Raw genomic sequence first — 16,071 nt, forward strand, 5'->3', positions numbered from 1 at the left:
AGGACAAATCATCCTATGAAGCAGATAGCATTAGCCGTGCAGACAGCCAAAGTGCCAAAGGAAAAAAGTTTGTGACCCAAGACATTTAGGTCCTTGGATTCTCTATCTGGGGGAGCCATACAGAAGGCATCTGGGTTCTGTTTAGAAGACTATGGCGGTCATTCTGACCCTGGCGGTTAAAAACCGCCAGGGCAGAGTGCCGCGGAAGCACCGCCAACAGGCTGGCGGTGCTTCATGGGCAATTCTGACCGTGGCGGTAAAGCAGCGGTCAGAAAAGGGCAACCAGTGGTTTCCCGCCGGTTTACCCCTGCCCCAAAGAATCCTCCATGGCGGCGCTGCTCGCAGCACCGCCATGGGGATTCCGACCCCCTTCCCGCCATCCTGGTCCTGGCGGTAAAAACCGCCAGGAACTGGATGGCGGGAACGGGTGTCGTGGGGCCCCTGGGGGCCCCTGCACTGCCCATGCCACAGGCATGGGCAGTGCAGGGGCCCCCTAACAGGGCCCCATAATGATTTTCAGTGTCTGCCTAGCAGACACTGAAAATCGCGACGGGTGCCACTGCACCCGTCGCACCCCTTCAACTCCACCGGCTCCATTCGGAGCCGGCTTCATTGTTGAAGGGGCTTTCCCGCTGGGCCGGCGGTCGCCCGCCGGCCCAGCGGGAAAGTCAGAATGACCGCGGTGCGGTGTTCTGGCGGTTCCCACCAGGCGGGCGGCTTCCGCCGCCCGCCGGGGTCGGAATGACCCCCTATGTCTCTACAGTGACAGATAGGCTGATAAAATGTGAAAATCACCCAGAGCAGTCCTATGGCATCTGGCAAAAGGTTTTCTCCCATGCAGCTAGTATAGGGTCCTGCAGAGCTCCACTGAAAAAAGAACCTGCAGAGAACTGCAAGACTTTCGTCAAAATCCTAAACTTCACTTTCACAGAAGGTAAAATCAGTTCTAAGGCATCACCACCTTTGGATCAACTGTTAAGAAAGAAGAGACCGGGCGTGGCTTCGGGCGTCAAGATGGCAGTCGCACTCTGAGAGTGCTCTGGACCCCTCCGTCATCCGCCCCATGAAGCTGCCGTTGTCCGGACATGTGGCGCTGCCCTGGGGGCGCCTATGGGCTCCTGGACCCCATGGATCCCCTTGAAAATCGAGCATCGGGAATATCCGAGCCGTAGACGCCAGCCGCGAGCGGATCCGAAAACTAAGATGGCGGCCGGAGCTGCAGCGCCCCGCCGGACCCGAAGTGGGGGGCTGGTCCGCTGATGCGGCCGCTCTGAATGCTGTGAGCGGAGCCGGGGGCGCCGGTGCTGCGCCCCGAGACCTAGACCCTTGCAGGACTGTGGTGTGGACGGCGAAGGAAGACCCGTGGCGGCCCGGACCCCGCTGTGCAGGCGAGCGGAGGTCCGGGAAGAGGAGGAGACAGATTGGGACGGGAGGAGGACTCCCCCGCCAGGCTTGGCCGGATCGGAGAAGATCAGGATGGCGGCCGTGGCTGCGGCGCCTCGCCGGGCCCAGAGTGAGGGGCTCGCCCGCTGACGTGGCCGCTCTGGGTGCTGCACCTCGGGGCCCGGACCCCTGAGGGCCGAGACGAGGCTGTGGAGCGGACGGCGAAGGAGAGGCTCCCGAAGACCCGGACCCCGCTGTGCAGGTACGCGGAGGTCCGGGAGGAGGTGAGACGGACTGGGGTGGGGAGAGGACCCCTCTGCCCGAAGTGAGCAGAGGAGCGCCGTGCGGGGCGTTTGTGTTCCCGGCCGTTGTCTCCGTGCGCTTGGGGCCAGGCGGGGGGGCCCCGGAGGTCCACTGGTCTCCGGGGAACGGCCCTGGGAGGCAAAGCGACACCGGGATCGAGGAGTTGGGGCCTCCCCTCCCCCTCAAAAGAAAGGCAGAGCTCCAACCCAACTCTAAGAGGAGATAAGACTCAAGCAAAATAACAGGCCGGGCGGCTGGACAGCCCAAGCTTCCCCTGTTGAATATCAATGCAGCTGATCACATAGAAGAATTGATCTACAATCCTGACTGGTGCAGGGAGACCTCTCCGTACCCCCGGCTGCACTTCAGGGATGCAGCACATGCGGTGCACACCAGCTGACCCCAGCCAGGGAGACCTCCTGGGGGTGAGCTGGGACACCGGGAAACAAAAGCCCTGAGATCGCCTGGTGACCTAGGAGAGCAGGGCGAGGACTGAAACGGGACCGAGCGGTCATCCGACGGCGTGATCTGACGGAGTGAATTGGACCGGTGACTACCAGACCCTAGGGAGGGGACTGGAGTGGTGCTCGCCCGCATGCACTGTTGAGACCCTGCTGGTGGACCTCCTCCGGGGCGGCCCCCTGTTGGGGCGGTTTGGGTGCTGGAAGCTAGGTGAGGCAGCTCTGAGAGTCAACATAAGCCACCCCCAACTTCCTGAGACAAAATGGGGAAGGACAGGGCGAACAAGCATCCCCCGGCCTCCCAACAAAAGATCGACCAGTTCAAGATGCCGGCGGGCCCCAGGAGAGAAGGGGAAACCGCCAGCGGAGGCCCAGCGCTAGACGGAGTGAGTGCCATCCTCCAAGCAATCCAGTCATCGCAATCAGCCGTGGAGACCAGAATCGGGGAAGTGCGAGAGGATATGGGCCTTATCAGACAAGACCTCAGAAATGCAGTGAGCCGAATTACTGAAGTGGAAGGTCGGGTCTCCCAAACTGAAGACGAACTAGCTGATCTTAAGACAAAAGTGGCCCAGTTACAGACTCGAACAAGCGAACTGCACCGTCGTGCAGAAGATGCAGAAAATCGGTCGAGACGCAACAAACTACGCTTTGTCGGATTCCCAGAGGGTGCAGAGGAAGAAAAAGCTGCGGAATTCTTGGAGCGCTGGATCAAGACCTGGATACCAGACCAGGTTTGCAGTTGAACGCGCCCACAGAGCCCTTGCACCGCCCCCCTCCCCCCCCGGGTGGCCCGAAGCGCCCGATGATCGCACGCTTCTTCAACTTCAAAGATGGGACAATATCCTTTAAGAGGCGAGACGCTCAGAAGATCTTCAATGGGAGAACCACAAGATCTTAATATTCCCAGATTACACCCGAGAGGTCCAGGCCTGCCGCCGGTCGTACGAGCAAGTCAAACAGAAACTTAGAGCAATGCAACTCTCGTACATGCTCCTCTTCCCTGCGTGGCTTAAAGTCATTATGGCTGGTAGGGCGCATTTCTTTGAATCTCCGGAGGAGGCATGGGACTGGCTGACAGAAGAGGGCATTGGAGCCCGAAGGGGACCCCTGAAACAAGGGGGGGGGAGCCCCCCCGGGACGGACCCTCCCCTGTGGAGGGACCACGGAGGAGCCGGAGACGCACCAGATCTCGGAAAGGGAGGCGGGGGGACCTAGCCGTTCCCATAGGCGGGGAGGTGGCTGGAGACCCTAGCTCCCAGATGGAGGGGGCTGCCGTTGAGTCCCTGGAGGTGCAGGACCAGGTGCAGACCAAGGATGGCGGGCGCCTGAGCCAGTCCCCGGTGCTTGGCTGAAATGTTACATGGAGCTCTCGTCATGACGCATGAGGAGACCGATGTCACCGGGTCGCCCTGAGGGGCCTTCCGGGGTGCTTCTCTTGGTGGCCCGTCGGCTCCCTTGGGTTCGCCAGGTATGACTTGACGATGACTTCTTATTGACGATTGCAAATGATCCTACTGAATGGAGGGGTCCACCACTCCACTCCTATGGCAGTCTCACTGGCTGCTACGTTTTGGTTGGGTACTTGGGCGACAGATGCTTCCAGGGTGGGAGTATGGGGAGGGGGGCGGTTGGGGGGTGAGAAGTTCGAGTTGGGATTAGATAGCAACATTTTGACAGCCATTTTCTACGGTTTTAATATTTCACTGTTATGTTTTAAACGGTCATCCCTGTGTCCACTGACAGACACCCAACAAGATACAGCACCCACGCAGCCCACGTCTGGTCCTCACTGACACAAATCATCTCCTGGAATGTGAACGGGCTGTTAGATAAGATCAAGAGATCCGCAGTATTCAATACCCTCCGTAGATACTCCCCCTCGGTGGTCTTACTGCAGGAAACCCACCTCCTGGGAACTAAGTGCCCTATGCTCACACGAGGAGGATTCGATAGGGTTTACCACGCGGGCTTCTCCAGGGGCTCCAGAGGAGTGGCCATCCTACTCAATCGCTCACTACCTATGGTGATTACATCTACGCTGTCTGACCCACAGGGCAGGTTCGTGGTTGCCTCAGGGGTGCTTCACGGTTCACCGCTGAACCTTGTATGTGCATACGCCCCCCAAGCGGGATTCGATGCCTTCCTACTCTTACTCCGCCAGGTGGTAGCGGGACTCCCCCAGGGAACCACGTTGATAGGGGGGGACTTCAATGCTGTTCTGGACCCTAGACTGGATGTATCCGGTGACATTACTACTGGCAGGTCCTCTCGGGCCACGAGTCTTAACGGATGGGCCGAGGGTCTGGGCCTATGTGAGGTATGGAGAACATGGCACCCCAATGAACGTCAGTACACACATACATCAGCCGCCCACGGGACACATTCCAGAATTGACTTAGTCTTTATGCCCGCTCTAGACATCACCGGTGTCACGGGGGCGGAGATACTGCCTCGGGGGGTCTCAGATCACACACCTGTGCGAGTCCGGCTGGGTGGGACAGACCCCGCCAGACGCCCGATGTGGCGTCTGAACGCATGGTTCTTACAAGACAATGAATATACCCTTGAAATTAGAGACCACCTTGCTCAATATTTTGAGCTGAACTTGGGAACGGTTCGGTCCCCAGGTATAATATGGGCCGCTTGCAAAGCCACACTAAGAGGACATGCCAGGTATCTCCTTCGTTCATGTGAACGTGCTCGAGACTCTCGAGTATCTGAGCTGGAAGCTGAAGCACTAAACCTGGAGCGCCAACAAACGAATTTAGCCTCGGCCTCTACTTTGAGGCAACTCACTAGGCTCCGAGAGGAAATTAGGCACTTAGTGCTAGAATCAGCAAAACACCTATGGAGAGCATCAGCCACCCGTATATATGGCTGGGGAGACAAGAATGGGAAACTTTTGCATTGGCTGGCCACTCGCCCCTTGGCTAATAGAATTATACCTGAGATTAGGGATGACTCGGACGCTCTTGCTACAACACCTGTTGAGATTGTACAGAGCTTCGCCTCTTATTATACACACCTATACGCAGAACACCCTCATCCCAGTATTGAAAGGGAATCCCCCCTCCTGAACGACTTAACTCTTTCTAGAGTATCCCAGACAGCCAGGAGTAGGATGGATGAGGCAATCAGCCTCACAGAAATAACCAGCGCGATCGCTAGCCTGGCATCAGGCAAGACCCCAGGGCCTGATGGTTTCCCGGCATAGGTATACAGGAAGTGCAGTGATATTTTGGCTCCACACATGCTCAATATGTATGAAGAAGCTGAACGGAAGGTTCACTTCCCTCCTGAGATCGATCTAGCTACAATAGTAGTGATCCCAAGACCCAACCTCCATCGCAATACTGCTCGGCATACCGACCCATTTCACTCCTGAACACCGAAGTCAAAGTGCTAGCCTCAATCCTTGCCTCAAGGCTAAGAGACGTAATGCCCACATTGGTACACCCTGACCAATGTGGCTTCATGCCTGCCCGTAGCACTAGGCACTGCATTAGGCGGTTACACCTAGCCTTGGCGCACCACAGGACCCTGTCTCACACCCCCCTGGCTTTGCTTTTACTCGATTTCGAGAAAGCCTTTGACACAGTAGACTGGTCCTACCTCGAACACGTCCTACAAAGAAACGGACTCGGACCCAGATTCCGGGGCCTGGTGAGGCTACTTTACTCTAACCCGAAAGCCCGTGTCCAAGTGAACGGGGTAGTCTCCGACCCATTCCCCATTGGCCGTGGCACCCAACAGGGGTGCCCATTATCCCCCCTGCTTTTTGCACTAATAATAGAGCCTCTGGCGAAGTTGCTTCGGGAAGACCCGTTGATAGAGGGTTGGCCCTGGCCTGTTTGTCCAGAGGACCGGGTAGCATTATACGCGGACGACGTCCTGCTGTACATCTCTAATCCGGCTAAAAGTGGCCCCCGCATTTTACAAATCCTTGGTCTCTTCTCGGAAGCCTCAGGACTGATCCTAAATCCTAGTAAATCCTTACTGGTTCCCCTCCACCAGTCTCGAGACTGTGTGGACTGGCAGCAAAACATTCCAGTACGGAGAAATAGCTTTAAATACTTGGGTGTGCATGTCTCCATGCTCCCTGAGCTAACATGGGAACATAACATCACACCATTAACCAAGAAAATAAAAAATGACCTCCAGCGATGGAGGGACCTCCCCCTTAATCTACTTGGGAGAATCGCACTTTATAAGATGATGGTTCTCCCCAGACTCCTCTATCTCCTCCAGAATTTCCCTCACCCTATTCCCATGAGATGGTTCAGAGAGATGGACTCACAGGCACGCCAATTTTTATGGAATGGCACCCGTCCCCAGTTGGCGCTTAAAACCTGCCAGAGAGACGTTTATGAAGGGGGACTAGGAATGTCCAACATCCATTATTATCATCTAGCAATGCAACTACTCGTGATTAATGACTGGATGGGGGGTGGATGGACAGACCCGGCGTACCGGCTAGAACTCCAGACAATGAGTTATTCAAAGATCTTTAATGCCCTATATGGTGGGCCGATCTCGCGTGGGACCCCGGAAGTGACCGGGGTGGTATTGCAGGGTTGGCGGACGGCCCAAAAGGTGACGGGGTGGTGGGGGCGCCTCACCCAGCAGACCCCACTATGGCAGGGGACGCACTTAAGAGAAGTGGCGGGCCTGGAGGGATTCCAGAAATGGGACAGCATAGGTATCTCTACACTAGGTGACGTATGGGAGGGCTCACACATGCGTTCCTTTGAAGACCTCCAGAAAAGCTTTTCACTAAACAAAACGCAATTCCATAAATACCTCCAGATCAGTCACGCCCTACTGACAGAAGTCCAAACAGGGGACAGCATACCTGAATATAGCCCTATGGAGGCGAGAGCACTGATGGGGAACCTGGGTAGGGGAGGCGTCTCCCAGATATATCGTACATTAATTACTATCACTGCCTGTTCCCTGGGGGGGCCTGCGTCAGAGATGGGAGGGATGGGTGGGTCCTATGGAAGAGGTGGACTGGAACGAAGCATTGGCAGCTCTACGCACAATAACGATGACGACTCGTCTCCGACTAATACAAACCTACTATCTCCATGCGGCCTACCTTACACCCGCTAAACTGCATAGGGCAGGTCTCCGACCCGTAGCTGACTAAGTGGAGACGAGGAGTGGATTGGTGTGCACAGCGTGAAAAACTCGTATACGAGGCTAGAGGATGCCCGCATAAATATAATAAGGTGTGGGGGAAGTGGGAGGCCTCAACAATCAACCTTTCTGCATGATTGACTGGCTCAACACTGGAGAGAGCCGGAACGAACCCCTCTCCTCCCCTCTCCTGATGGGTTAAATCATTCACGAAACGCTCCAACAGGGAGGTACACAATCTACTCGTTCAATGTGTTGTCTAGGACTTGGGATTGACCAATGTTCGGTGCCCGTTGGCGCCTAGTTACATGTATGTATTACTGTTTTTTTTTTTTTTTTGCAAAACCAATAAAAATTTCTTTATAATAAAGAAAAAAAAAGAAAGAAGAGACCTCCTCCAAAACTTGCCCACAGAGGTGGGAAAGGTCACCAAAAGGTCACCTTCTGCTGATGTATCTAGGACACTTTCATTTTGCAAGTCCAGGTAAATGCCAATATCAGGGCTGTAAGGTGACAGGAGTTCAGCTTCTAAGCCATCAGCCTCTGTGCAGCCACTATTTCCATCTTCCACAGCAGACTCTGAATCTGAACCGAAAATCTCCACCAAGTGTGTGAACCTTAGAGCTCTGTGAAGAAGCTCATAAAAGTTCAGCATTACAATTTACCCTGACTTCTCCATTCCCACATGGATAATGTTTACACCTACAAACACCATTTGGTTGGCACTAGAGTCAGTGTCACATGAACCAGAGACAGCAGCTGGAAGATTAGCATCAAAGAATGGCCCAAACAAAAGGGGTGGCACGTTCGCGGTTTCTGACCTTGCCTTAGGTGGTGGACGTGCTGTTGGGAGGTGGCGTACAATACACAATCCTGCAGAAACTGACCCCCCTCTATCCCCTAGGGAGTAGTCCAGAGGGTTGCTGAGCTGTCCTAAAAAGCGACAGCATAGCTAGCTAGAAGGCATTTACCTGCACAGGGTTGGCTGAAGGACTAGGGAACTCTAATCTTGCACCTACATTGAAAAAGGGTCTAGTATTAAAGAAATACGTCAAGACTCAAAATGGTGCTGGGAAGGGACTACTTCCTTGACGAAGAAAATAACTTTTGCTACTTGAGGCACTTTTTAAAATGTTTTTGTGGAAAGATATATTAGAAGAACGCTCCCTAGAATGGTACGAAACTTTGAGAGAGGGAGCCCATTTGGGAGTCTCCCTTTCTCTGATGGCTTCGGGTGCAAGGAGGCACAAGAGCCATAGGGCGTGGCAGCATGTCTCAAAACCAGACACTGGGTACAGTAGTCAGGAGCATCTGAATGGCCATCTCCTTGCTGCACTGTCTGCAAGGTTTGAAACCTGAAGTACTTTGAGAAGACATTTGAACCAGTTGCTGTGAATCGCTAAGAAATGTGTCTGTGAGACACAGGAGAGAACTCTGGACTTTGTTGAAGAGGCACAGAAAAACAGAAACTGGTGCAAGTGTTCCGGTTAGTCAGGGCTCAGCACTTTCGCATCTCTCTGGAGCAGTTTGTGAAACTTTAAGCGCGTTACTAAAGTATTAACATAAAAGCAACTTTTTTCAAAGTACCTCTCTGTACTAATCAGGTTTATTCTTTGAAAACATGATTTGTAAAAAGTTGGCATAAAGTAAAAATTAACCCACTGGGTGCATAGCAGCTTTGGATACAGAATCATATTATAGAGCATCCCATTGGCTCATTACAAATGAATGGAGATATAAAACATAGAATGACCCTGCGCTTGCCTCTGTAAAATGGATGCTGAGTGGTGTTTCAGTAACGCACCTGTGATACAGGCAAGGGAAGGGAGGGACAGGCAGACCCGACACTTACACCAGCTACAGGCAAGTACTGGAGACCTTGAGAAACGCTGAAACAACTGACGTGGGAAAGGCGAGAGACTAGGGAAACACCTCTCTGAGAAGGGCAAACATTAAGTACGGTGGCAACATTAGAAGGTTTTCGCAAAAGGGTCCTCATTGGGACCTCCATCCTGGGGAATGTAATGCATGGGACAATACACAAATCTTACCAGCAACTGCAGGAGGAATATCAACTGCACCTCTCTGTTTTTCCGTTACCTCCAATTGCACCATGCCCCTATGCCCTACATAGTAAAGATGAAAACCCTCCCCAACTTCAAACCCTTAGAAGCTAAACTCCTACTGGGAGAGTTGGGAGACCATAGAATTACCAAGATATACTGTACACTGAAAAATAGCGCTGATGACTTCCTAGAGATGCTACGTGAGGCACTGAATCATGATTTGGGGCCCCTGGAAGTAGAAAAATGGAGGGAAGCTAAGGGGGCTTCGCAAAGACCAGCTTTTGCAGCCAGGCTCCGCTCAACCCAGTGGAAATCCTTCTTCAGAGCATACTATGAGGGACATATGGTGTAGAGGATGGGAGCAGTGCTTAACGAGTCTTGCCTACGATGCTCCATGAAGGAGGGAAACCTGATGCACACGGTATAGAGATGCTTGAAGATCAAGGCGGATTGGGTACTTTGCTTCCTCTACTCGGTCCTTGGACTGCCACTCGGGCTTAATTATTTTACGTCTGACTGAAGAATTAGACTCCAATAGATGTAAATGGGCACTATTGAGGGTGGGACTGGTGGTAGCAAAACGAGATATTACCCAACACTGGACAGACACAGAACCCACACTCCTTGAGAAATGGTACAGGGGGATGGACCAGTGCCTAACTATGGAAAGACTGATCTATGAAACTAGGGGCTGCCTCACAAAATACGTCAATTATGGAGAAAATGGAGGCAGCACTATGGTGGTGAGATGGCATCAATCAGCCCGCAGAGCCTAGACATGGAGAGCCGCCTGGCCCACATGATCGGGGAGGCGGGATAAATATGACCGATTTAAAATATATTTGTGATGTGAATGTGGGGCGACCTACAGGGTGCGTGAAGGGAGGTGGAGAAAAGGCCTCTTGGAACAGTGGTTTGTATTTTTTGTGTGGATATGCAATACATTTTAAAAAACTTCAATAAAATGGGTTTAAAAAATACCCACTGGCTTCCATTGAGTTATAATAATTTCTTTTAGCAATACCTTCGAGAACAATGGATTTCCATTTAAAGACTCCGCTCTTCTGATGTTTTCAACCCCACACTGCAACAAAACAGACATAAAAAATAATGTTCATTATAGTGTCTAGGCAAAGGAAAGTTACTAACGTATCACGGAATTCTACAAGAAGGAATGCAATACAAAGGTTAAGCACAATATAAACAAATCTTCACAATGTGTGTGTGCAAATAGGCCAGTGGCGAACACTGCCATGTTTTAGATTACAGTCCATCTTTATTAATTAACAGGACTTAAAATCAATAATGTGGGTATTTTATTTACGCGATCTATAATTTGCCACACCAATCTCTAGGTCTGTAGGTTCTGTATATCAGGATACTTGCATTCTCATAATCCGATGAGAATATTTATACCTTTTCCATTCGTACTAAAAAGCATGAATGTGCATGCAGAGATTTTCAAAAATGGTCTGAAATTTACTTGAGGATTTGACAATGGCCATGGCAAACTCCCCCGCAACTTTAAGAGCACTGGATTGACTGGGAACATTGAACACTACAAGTCCCAGAGTGCTTCATCACATCTGCCAGAAGGAAAGGACTGTCTAGCAGCAACATTTCACATTTTGGAATAATCCAGTTATATTATGCAGAATTTGTGGCTCACTACACTACAGTCTGCTTCTTAACACATCCAGTTACTTAGGCAAAATAAATAGGCGTTCCCTTCTACGCTGCATGAATAATTAATCATGCTAATATATGGTTTTAAACAGCACAGCCTACCTCAGCTCGGGCCCAGTCGCTCTACGGTTACAAACAGCAACCAACTTAAAGGTACTGGTAAAGGCTTTGTCGACCCTGGAAGGATTAAACAGTAAGTGGGCTCTACAGGGGCTTGTCAGGGCTGCAATCTGTACCTGCACGCCACACACACGTTAGCAGTAGGTGCTCCACACATGAGTGGTTCGTATGGGCTGAACGAAGAGACATGTTTAGGGAAGCAATGGGAGAACATGTTTAGGGCAGAACTGTGAGCTGAATGGACTCTCAGCTCTAATGGCGATAAAAGGGACGGCTAGCAAAGGTGTGCTCCAGTTTCATTCTGAACAGTGCTTAATCTGTACTGGTGTTTTCCGGTGCTCGGCACCGTCACTTATTTCACGAAGGTAGCATATAGACATGATAATCTACCACATGGTGGTGCTGTCCATCTATTTTTACAGCGTACTGAAGCAGCGAGTTTAACAATTCAACCTAAAAACGTTATTGACCTGACTGTAAAGGGGCTTTTTTCTTTCGTCGAGGAGATAGATGACAGCCATTTTTGCCAGCTCCCATAATGCGTGAAAGCGTGACATAGTGGGCCAAACGGCAATATTTGCAGTGCAAAGGCCTAAGCTGCCAGAGGCAAAGACTTCAAGGATCCAAAAATCCAAATTTTCGACTCCCATTCCGAGGAGCTGCAGGAAAAGCATTTGGATTCAGCTTGGCAGAAAAAGTCCGGAACTGACGATATTCGGCCATCAAGATGTTCAAGTTCTTGAACTATTTTAAAACCTGTTTCTTAATGTTTTTTGAATAAGGGCCACTTTGTAACTCTTTCTTCCGGTATTCCATATTTTTAATGTATTTTACATAGTCACATTTAGAGACTGAAGCTGATTGTTTTATCGGGGGGTATTCGAGTATTCCTACTTATTTAATTTTAAAGAGTTAATCGGTTAACGGGCAAAGTCAGTTACTCCAAAAAAAGACCTTTCTGCATACAACGGTTAAAAAGAGATCACAAGTGCAGAGCCCAGAGCAAGATGAAGGTTGGTGTTGGTGACTTTAGACCAACATCTGGAATAGCAGAGAAAGGGGTTTCAAAGTAATGTCAGAGCAGCTTTTACAAGCATGTAGTAAAGTCATCCCTTTTGCCCTGATTACCCCCGTTTTTTTGACTGATACTGGTGGTTACTGAATAACAGTGCTGCTAACCAGGCCCAGAGTCAGTGCTGTTCTTAAAATGTACATGGTGCCTGGTATCATTCTAACTGGCCAAAACAACCTACCTCTAAGTCCCTAGTATATGGTAGGGCATGTCGTTTTGGAGACTCCAGTGGACTTAAAGCACTTAAATGTGCACTGCTGTGGTTTCCAGTGTCATTTTGAAGCCAGACCAGTCTGGCAGGCTGGTTTTAATATAAAACTATGCCCAAAACTACCTTTTTTTAATTACATTTAAGTCACCACTAAGGTCTGCCCTCGGGGCCCAAAATAGGGTGCATTTTTATAAAAAGCAGGGACAAAATAAAATAAAATGTGTTTTATATGTCCTGGTGGGGAAAGCAGCAAAAATAGTTTTTCCTGATTGTAGTGCCGCTAGACCAATTGGCTATAGGCAAACATGGGTAGACTTTATTACACTTTAATAAAATAACTCTTGCTTGGAGTTAACAAACAACATGATTCCAAGTTACAAAATAATAGTTACAATAAATCCAATAACTTGCCAAGGTTGGATTTATCATAACTATTGCAAGAAAGTAGTTTTAGAACTTACTGTCCTGAAATTACCAAAAACAGCCTTATAGCAGTCTCCTCTGATTGGTAAACCTGTTTACAGCCTGAGCCAATCTGCTCCCTAAGTATGTGTGAAAAGGCCTGAGGCTGAAACGATACAACCATTTGGTGGGAGGAGATATGTGCCCTGGAGAAGCCAGGACAGAAAGAGGGATGGGGAGATAAATTGAACTTCAAAGGTAGAAACAAAAATGTCAAAAGACCCAATCCAGCTCCTACTTCCTTGATCCCTAGTTAGATGGGAGTCACCCTAATTAGATTAGAGAGGGGCCTTAAGCAGTGTAGGGAAACGTTAGCCATACCTGTGGGTTGGGTTAGTCAGACCAGCACTCCAAAGAGAGACTTTCCATTTAGATTCTTGAGGAATTAAGCATTCTGGGACTAAAATATGCCACACTTATGATCCCCATTGGTTGAGGTGCCCCTTCTCCTTGCCAGCCCAGGAAGGGGAATAAAATGGGATATCTGCAAGAGCCCTCAGAGTCCTGCCTGAAACATCTGAAGAAGGACTGCCCTGCTGGACCTTTGGACTGCACAACAGAGGACTGCACTCAGAAGGACTGCACCTGCTGCACTTTATAGGCTCCACATAAGAAGGACTTTGCCTGTCTTCAAGGATAAGGAGTGGAATCCCTGAGCAGCAACAGGTAGAAAGTGCTGGAAGAAGCCAACTGCAACATCCACTAAGAGGAAAACTCCAGCTGATCAGCTTCACCTGGATTTTCCTGGACTGACCAAGTGCACTGTGGGAGTTGGAGCCCCAAACCACTCAAGAGGTAAATCAGAGCTTCTGAACACTGAAATAACTTTTCAGAAGAAGATCAGGAAGAATTGGAAAGTTTTGCCAACTTTTGTGAAAAAGCTCCAGAAGAAGACCAACTCTACATCGAGAGTCAAGCCACCGACGTCGAACCACAACTCTGGCTGACTGTGCTGGTTTGTCCTGTTGAAAGCTCCGGAGCGCCAAGCCATCTATGTTGGTTGAGGACAAAGACTTTCAGGAGATCATCAAGGCATTCCGCTGCAGCAGGCCACCATTTTCAAATCCGGATCCAGGAACCAGATTGGTCGATGCCGAGAGAAAATGCTCCAAAAAAAGTGGCTAAGTGCAAAGGTAAAATCTTGACCGGGACCTACCGCTTAACCTATCCGTCATGCGCTCTATCGCAGTCGGCCTAACAATTTGACTTGTCCTGGTCCAGCACAACCAGATAGCTATGGCTGGCACTTTATGGTTTTTGGAGAAAGAATGCACTTTTTTCATTTATTCTTTAAAAAGTCATATTTTTGGTCCCCTACATTGGAATTTTGTTGTTTTAGTGTCATTTTGTCATTTTAAAGATACAAATATTCTCTACTTTTCTAAATTGATGTTGGGTTTTATTGTGTTGTGTCCTTTACTTATTTACTGTTTTGGTGATATTAAATGTTTTACACTTACCAATCTTCTAAGTTAAGCCTGACTGCTCATTTCCAATCTACCAAGAGTTGAGCAAGAACTCTTTTATTGAGGTCTGACTGGACCTTATTATTAATTGTGGTATTATTACTAACTGAAGGTGCATACCCCCTCCTACTAATAATCCACTTTCCTACAAAGGAACACTACAAATAAAAGAGTAGTCAGTCAAGGCAGGAATACTTTAGGCAGGACCCTAAGATTATAAGAAGTCTGAAAAATCTGACTGAATATGTGGCCAATTTAGAGATTGGTGTCGGACCACACCTAAGTAAGACCAATAACATCACAGGATTCCACCAAGTTATATACTTCACTCTGTCTGTCCCCATCTCAAAAATGAAAATCCCCTAATTGCTAAAGACTGGGGCTTCGAGGATATAAGAGCAATTGGTAGCATAAAGAGGCAGCAAAATTGGGAGCAGGCCTGCAAAAGCACATGGTACAAGAGGGTGAGATACTAGCATTTATCATTGAGAGCACAGCAAAAAAAATATATATACATAGTAATTTGGAGTTTGGAGACAATGGCTAGGCTACCGCCCTAACAAGAAGGCTGATCAAGCTGAGTTATCTTACTGATATCAGGTAAAACGTACTAAATTGATTGACCAGGTGGCACAGAGCCCCATTCCATTAGGAAAGACTTCACCTGGTTTGTCTATAAAATAAAATTGCAATTCTATGGGGCACTCTTTGTTAAATTTGGAGTGTATCATGGCCCAGTACTAACAAAATAGCTTAGGTGATTAATGATGCAGCTTATGTAGAGTTCTGCATGCAACCTGTAGGTCACGGAGATACAACTGCTCATCCACTGAACTCCATACAAAGCGGAACATTACACCAAACACCTAATGGCATAAGGCGAGAAAATAACAGGCCTCGGTATGTATATTGCTGGGCCGACAGCTGATTATTATTAGTTATTTTTTAATCAGTAGTGGCAGGAGTGTTCCAGGGATGTCCAGAAAGGTACATGAAAATGATAAGGGTACAATGTTTTCAGCATTGTATCCAGGATGCCATCTTTGAGTTAATAGGATCCCATTGTAAGGGTAAATAATGTTTTGTACTAATGCCAGGCGGCTCACTTGAGAAACTGCCACTGAAAAAGAGTAAAACTACTGTGGTCCTTTTCATGTTATGGTATGTGCAACTAAACCACCATCCTGAGCCAGGTGCAATTTGAATAGCGTGAAGAAAGGAACAAGCATGGCGTGCTCCCACCTAACGAGATCCATGGAATTTGTTACACGCTCCGTAGTATTGCATTCATGACCCAGAGTAGTTCAAATTTGAGACTTTGATGTTATGAAGCTAGAAGGCAGGCTTGAAATTCGAGTTAAGTTGTACAGTAAGAGGCCAGAGGTGCACAATGGTTTTGGGGATTCATGATAAGACTATACATCAGTAAACATCGATCTACTACAGGTTTGTTAATAAAAAAATTACCTCATGTGCTAAAACTTGAGCATATTCAATATCCAGTTCATAAAGCGTCTCAATGTGGTCACTGGTAAAAGCGATAGGAACTAATAAAATGTTCTTCTTTCCCCTCTCGCAGAGCCCTTTAATGGTTTCATCTGTCTGTGGCCCCAACCAGGCCATTGGACCGACCTAAAATGTAGTGAATGTAAAATAAATCTGCAGTTAGAAACCATTAAAATATCATATCATCAAAATT

The 16,071-nt window shown here is 49.0% G+C and overlaps 1 protein-coding gene across 2 annotated transcripts in view; it reads right to left on the minus strand.

The window, feature by feature from the left end:
- Positions 1-16,071, minus strand: part of FECH (ferrochelatase) — a 148,740-nt gene that overhangs the window by 6,836 nt on the left and 125,833 nt on the right. For both annotated transcript variants that reach the window (XM_069220028.1, XM_069220020.1), the window contains exons 9-10: positions 15,840-16,004; positions 10,380-10,439 (exon numbers count right to left, since the gene is read on the minus strand). In XM_069220028.1, coding sequence (XP_069076129.1) covers positions 10,380-10,439; positions 15,840-16,004 — 225 coding nt within the window. The remainder of the gene's footprint in view (positions 1-10,379; positions 10,440-15,839; positions 16,005-16,071) is intronic.

This window comes from Pleurodeles waltl, chromosome 1_1 (genome assembly GCF_031143425.1).
Source record: "Pleurodeles waltl isolate 20211129_DDA chromosome 1_1, aPleWal1.hap1.20221129, whole genome shotgun sequence".
Lineage (NCBI taxonomy): Eukaryota > Metazoa > Chordata > Amphibia > Caudata > Salamandridae > Pleurodeles > Pleurodeles waltl.